Genomic DNA, 6725 nt, shown 5'->3' on the forward strand with positions numbered 1-6725 from the left:
GGGGGTGGGGGGGGGGGGGGGGGACGCTGTGCACCTCTGATTCCCCCGGTGTACAACCTGTTAGATAATATCCAACCTGAATGCATGAAATCGCGAGGCAGCAGACGCCTGCAACGTCTCTTTAGACAAACTGCAGAGCGTCGGATGAGTGTGGAGGCTGAGAGCGAGGGAACATACACATCTCATTTAGATTAATGAGAGGCTGTGCACTTGGCCGCCGAATGTTATGATCACGCTGTTTGAGGAGTGGCTTTTCTAACCGGATGAACAATATAATTTCGCGAAGGTGGCGCGTTCAGGTCTCTTATTATTTCAGCCACTGTGCAATATTAAAATTCCCACACATTTAATTCTCTAAATACATGGTTTGCAAATGTAGGAAGGCGAGGACACACCCTGGAGTAAATGGTATGGGCCTCAAATGGACTTCACCTACCTGAAAACATGGGCAAATTACACTGTGTGAAATGCTCATGTTTTCTGGTTATTTTGTTGGTTATTTTAATTGACGGTTTGTTAGAATTCACTTGATCATACAGTAAGAGGGCAAAGGCCAAGTATTTGCTGAAGTGCAGTTTATGTTGTGAGTGCAGAGTTGTCTGTTGAGTCTGTGCGTGCGTTTTAGTCCTTGCTTCACCTGCAGGAGGAGCTGTGGCTCGCTGCAGCCTCTCTGGAGCAGAAGAGAGAGATCCCTCTCTTTCTCCTTCAGTGGCATGAATAATATCCCCAGTGCTGGAGAGAGAGCACATCAAGAGGCAAACGGCAAAGGGAAAGAGAGATAGCAGCCAGCGTGACAGATTAGAGCGTGGCAGAACTTGTCTCCCTGACTGACTGCACCGTAGGAGAGAGAGCAAGTGCACCAGAGTGACAGGCTATAGGCTTCTGCCTGCACACACACACACACATACACACACACACGCACACAGACACACACACACAAATCTACAGACCCCTCAGCTCAGCTGCACCAGAAGAAGTTCAGAGAGAAGACTGACCTCAAGAAGGTACAGTATGAGTTTGCGTCTTAACCCTGGGAATCATATCTCTATATATCTGACACATCATGAGGCAGTCAGCTGTGTTGCGCTCACTTGATGCTCCACTTTGTTTTCCAGGTGGTTCGGGGGAAGTTTTGGATTCACTCGACTGTTATGGCTTTCCTCACACTGAGGCTTCTCGTCCTGTAGAGGATTCCTGTGCGTCTCCAGTCGCGAAGCAGAAGTCGTCTCGTGCTGTCAGCCTGAGGGAGGATGGAGAAGCTGTCAGAAAAGGACAAGGAGCTGATACGAGGCAGCTGGGAGAGCCTGGGAAAAAACAAAGTTCCTCATGGTGTCATCATGTTTTCCAGGTAATGTCCTTCTCACTCAGTCGGATGTAGAGAGAATAAGACCGTAAAGTGACTTGAACAAAGAAGAAAGCATTTCACGATTGTTATTCTCTGCAGTTAACCCATTAATTAAATGTATTCTAATAACATTTTATACCTGAGTGATAGGGTATTGCAATTGTTTTGCTGTTTCTTGATATACTGTGATGTTAGAACATGTAAAACAGGCGTTTAAAGAGGATCACGCTAAATCCTTCGCTGCACACTTTCACCGTGCAGACACCGGAGGCTTGACTTGTTGCTTGGCGACAGACTGCAATAATCCACAATTTACTTTGAGATAGCTGCCGTTAAATCACACGCTGGCAGGAGAGATGCATGATTTGTAGATTGATTCTGGGTCCGTGTGGATGTTTGGCAAGCCCGTCCTGTCCGTATACACCTATAGAAAAGTGTGGTATTTGTCTGTGGTAGACTGTTTGAGCTGGACCCCGCGCTCCCAAGTCTTTTCCACTACAACACAAACTGTGGCTCCACACAAGACTGCCTCTCCAGCCCCGAGTTCCTGGAACATGTCACCAAGGTGAGCTCTGTGCACCGCAGCGACCGCGACAAGTATACACACATTCCAAGTCTCGGCTGAAGCAGGTTTTAAACACTTGTGCATGTGCGTGTGTGTGTGTCTGTGTCCACCAGGTGATGCTTGTGATCGATGCAGCGGTCAGCCACCTGGACGACCTTCACACCTTGGAGGACTTTCTGCTCAACCTCGGCAGGAAGCACCAGGCGGTGGGAGTCAGCACACAGTCATTTGCTGTAGGACCAACATCACAACACGACTCTCAAGAAACAATTTCACAAGGGAATGATCTGTGAGAAAAATATGTTTCCGTGTGTGTTTGTTTTGACTTGTGCAGGTGGTGGGTGAGTCCCTTCTCTACATGCTGCAGTGCAGTCTGGGCCAGGGCTACACGGCGCCGCTGCGTCAAGCCTGGCTCAACATGTATAGCATCGTGGTAGCAGCCATGAGCCGAGGGTGGGCCAAGAACGGCGAGGACGAGGCCGACTGAGGCGCACAGCGGGAGCTGCCGAGCAGTTGCTCTCAAATCACTCAACATGGTTGCCATGGAATAAGGTTGTGTAACTTGCAGCATTGTGGCTTGGGCTGCTGTACATTTGCTCTGTGAGTGGGGTCGCGTAGTTTAGCGAATGTAGGGTGTGGTTACACTTTCGGAGCGACCTGTAGCAGAGTTTATTTTCTTGGCCGTGGATGTTTAGCTGCCAGGTGATGCTGTGGGGATCTGATCCAGTCCGCTCTGGTTCTCCTGAGGTTGGACCAGTAACCTTAGCTCCTCCCACTGAGAAAAAGGATCAAACAGTTTCGTCTCTTTGTTTATAATGGCTTTGATATATATATATATACTCAAATGATACCGGTGACTGTAGTGGTCTGTGTGCTGTATCATAAAAAGAGTTGCACAATTGTGAATCAGTAGATGTTTTATTTAGGCATCACACACTACTCAAACTGTGATGCTTACTGTGGCCAGCACGGCAGCTCTCTATCTAACTGGAACACAGTGGTACTTACAAATACACGCTCAAACCTTTGGGACAAAGCAATGTGATCTCACAGAAGGAAATCCTATCATCACAGTCATTACTGTGGTTTTAATGAATATTGCACATCATGACACCTCTTTTTATGTGTGTGACCTTGTTATCTAACATTTAACGTATTGATTATATAAGCAAAGCCCTCTGAGAGCTTTCCTCAGTGATCTATGACTGTTAAGGCGTCTGTGTGCACCTTTCTCGATATTTTGTGTGTGTGATGCTCTCTCATGCAGAGGTTGTGAATACTACGATAGGATTCAGCTGACTGTTAAACTCTAACCTATAGACTGTTATTTGACCTTTAGAGTGTAGATGTAGAGGGCACCGAGGAGGATGTATAACATTGTTGTCCCTTGGCTTTGGGTCTCCAGGTGTTGTTCGTACAAAGTAGTTTTGTTGTACTGTAGTCAATTATTTCAGTGATGATTATTTAACTTGTGTTGTCGTGGCTGCAAACAAAAACTGCCTCGGATTTAGAGGGGAAGATGAGAAGAGTTACACGTGGTTCTCCGATACAGGAAGTGAAATCAGGAGGGACAATCAGTTCTGCTCCATGAAACCAAGACAAACTTGGTTTTATTCCTAAATCATTTCTAGAGCCTGACAGATATGGATTTCTGTGGCCGATGCTGATACTGATATTTATTAAAAAAATGACTTTGGCAATGATTCTTACGAAAATTTGTATCAAACCCTTATGACAAAAAAATGTGACTGAGGTTTTATATTTTACAGGTAACCATAAACTTTATTATAAAAAGCTATAAATATATTAAACAAATACGGCCTAATAAATAGGACTTTAATAAGGAAATAAACATAAATTCAAATTTGTTTATTTTGGATCTTCAGATATTGGCAAGTAAAAATGTTGATACCCGTATGACTGTAGTATTGGCCGATATTGGCCTTCCGATATATCAATCAGTATTTGATTTATTACCCACAGGACAAAATAATACAGAGCCACTGTGTGCTGACTCCGTCCAATATGTGTGTATTCCTATTATTGCTGCCATAACACTGTATACATCATCCCCAGCTGGTATTTACATTCATGGTCATATCGCCAAGTAACTTAGCAACAGTGCGCCAAGTATTAGATAATAACACCATACAACTGTAAATCCAAGCTGCTGATATGTGGTTATTATCGCTTTAGTCTGAGTTTACATTTACAAAGTTTATTTTTATATTCTGAAATGTGTATGCAGTCCAACTTTGTTGATCTTCTTTGTTTGTTTGTTTTTTCCAAATGTGATGTACCATATATCCTCCAGAAGTATAACCCTGTGTTGATTTACCTGTTCGTGAAACCAATACAAGAAAACATAAAGGGACATTTGCTATAACCAATATAATAGAAATGTTATCACCATCTAAATGCGTTTTCTGTGGCCTGCATTTTATACCTGCAGAGTCTGTTCAGTCTGTAGCCCCATAGTTATACTGTTTGTTAACTGATTGTGTAGGTGGTGTATTTTTATAGTGATTCTTTTCTTAGCATCAGTCCACAGCCCTGTGCAGGTTGTTATTCTCCCTGACTGTTTTTTGAAGTAACCTGACGTTAGGTCTTTTTTAGCAGCCAGCCGCTAGAACGTTACATCCAGATCTGTGCATATTGGGTGTGTTACTGTCTACCTCATTAATATCAGCTGCTACTGAACAGCGATGACTTCACTTAGTTGTCCTTCAGCGGAAAAAAATGATTATTAGAGTTAACACAAACTCAATAGGAACTTAATTGTAACCTGGATTCCATGCTACACTCAGAAGAAAAAACATGTTGTGTCCTCACTTGAGACTAAATAAATAAAGTGATCTGTGGATATTCTATTGCTACTCGTGGTCAGTGTGTTTTCCTCAAGCTCTCAGATTGTTATTGTAACGGACAGACGATGGTTACGACATAGTGGTCACCGTTTGAAATCACACGACGCCTGGTTTCCTTCCCGCTGACATCCCCATCCCTCAGCGTTACGTAAGACCCCAGCGCCGAGTGGCTCATCGCCCTTGGCTACAGAGACGAGGGCGACTTCAGGCACATCAGCCCGCTTACTCATGCAACTGCACAATGTCACATCACGACTGTTTTACGGAATTTCACTAAACTTTCAAGAATTTCACAAATTTGTCCCCGGGATCTTGCGGCGTGGAGTGTTCGATATTTTTTATTTTCCTCCCAAAAAAACTGTAAAAACCTCACAGATATTTACAAGTGCTTCTGCTCTAGTGTTATCAGCTTGCGTGTGTTTTTTTGTCGGTGAAGAGCCACAGTAGTGACGGACACGGGGAGGGGAGGGTGCTTACGATGTCTTATCTCAATGCACAGGGCTCATTTCTCCCATATAGACACTTTGGTTGTATCATTGTAAAAGTCACATCTGGGAACTGGCTGTCCGTTCTGCTGCTGGAGCAGAAGCTGACATGGCCTTAATCTGTCTTCCCGCACTGTCAGCCCTATGCTCTCCCTCTCTGTCCCACTGACAGTCTGTTGTATTTATGCTGGATCCACGCTCCACGTCTCGCTTCAGCCCACAGATGGTCACTGGACTCTGCCTCGACCTTCTCTCAGGTCACAAGTGCTTAGACTGCTGCTGCAGAATTCACTGTGCTCCCACATAAACCACAGCATGTGTTAATTTCCCCCTGTGGTAATTAATTAGTCGGTCCCTGCACCCCGTGGCGCACGAGGATTTGTCGTCTGGAGAGGGAGTCGGCGAGAAAAGACAAACATACATTATTTTTAGAAAGTCTGCGATCCGTTTTAAAATGATGGGGTTTTCAACGTTGTCATGGCAACTGTTAAGTGATGGCCCAGAGTCGTGAGTGTCGGTGCATTTGGGGGCAGGGGGGGCCATGGCTTTTTCCCTCGCTCACTCGTCCTAAATCATGCAGTGAAGAGGAGCGAGCTGAGCGAACAGTGACTGTGCATGCAGCCTCAGGTTAATCAGGTTTTGCTCCGATAGCTCTCGAGGAGCTGCAGCCCCGCAGCACGAGCCTGCCAAGCAACAAGCTCCACAGTGGGACCGAGCCGTCTGTCAGCAGCTGCTGCAAGCACGGATGAGCCGTCGAAGATGAGGCTGGTGTTAGTCATACATTTTCTAACTGACTAATACACCCTGTAAATAGACCAATACAATGTTTTTGCCTCTCAATACTTTCTTAACTCACCCGACTGTTCCTGCTGAAGATGCATCACAGATATATGTCATAAAGGCTGTGTAATTTCATTAAACAGCAGAGCACTATAGTTTTTAGCTAATGTTAATACCTTATATGGTTTTTAGTATTTCTTTGTGCTTATTAGCCAAGTTGCTGTTGATCTACACTGAATAAACACCAACAGTGTGTCTGGTTGTATCCTGTGTTGATACAGACGACTGGTTGAAGCTACTGCTGCTCCACTAACATATCAAATTTATATCTGGGCTTTGCAAACCTTGCTTTATTTAATTCAAGACTTTATGGCAGCAGGATGGTGTCTGGGATTGGCTGAAATAAACTCCTGTGCCAACGTTGGCTGTGATGAGGCATCTCGTCGTGCAGTGCAACAGCGTAAATCATTTATGTGTTTTTAACATTGTAAAAAAGAGATGGAAGACACTCCTCTCACCATCCAGAAGTGAAGCCGTCATTTGGAGACAGAGTCTGCAAAATAGCGATTGAGGGAAGAACATGATGACAATCGTGAGTACACCTCAGCTGTCAATCATGATGTTTCACATAGTATTTATAGCATCAAATAACATTGGTAATGTACGACCTATCTAAAATGATA

The 6725-nt window shown here is 44.5% G+C and overlaps 1 protein-coding gene across 1 annotated transcript; it reads left to right on the forward strand.

The window, feature by feature from the left end:
* The first annotated feature begins 42 nt into the window (after nucleotides 1-42).
* ngb (neuroglobin) lies at nucleotides 43-4766 on the forward strand. Its single transcript, XM_062397325.1, has 5 exons — nucleotides 43-1004; nucleotides 1116-1348; nucleotides 1802-1910; nucleotides 2024-2143; nucleotides 2245-4766. Exons 2-5 carry the CDS (start codon nucleotides 1251-1253, stop codon nucleotides 2395-2397), a joined length of 480 nt encoding a protein of 159 aa, XP_062253309.1. The 5' UTR covers nucleotides 43-1004; nucleotides 1116-1250; the 3' UTR covers nucleotides 2398-4766.
* Nucleotides 4767-6725: the final 1959 nt, after the last annotated feature.

Source organism: Platichthys flesus, chromosome 10, assembly GCF_949316205.1.
Source record: "Platichthys flesus chromosome 10, fPlaFle2.1, whole genome shotgun sequence".
NCBI classification, from domain to species: Eukaryota; Metazoa; Chordata; class Actinopteri; order Pleuronectiformes; family Pleuronectidae; genus Platichthys; species Platichthys flesus.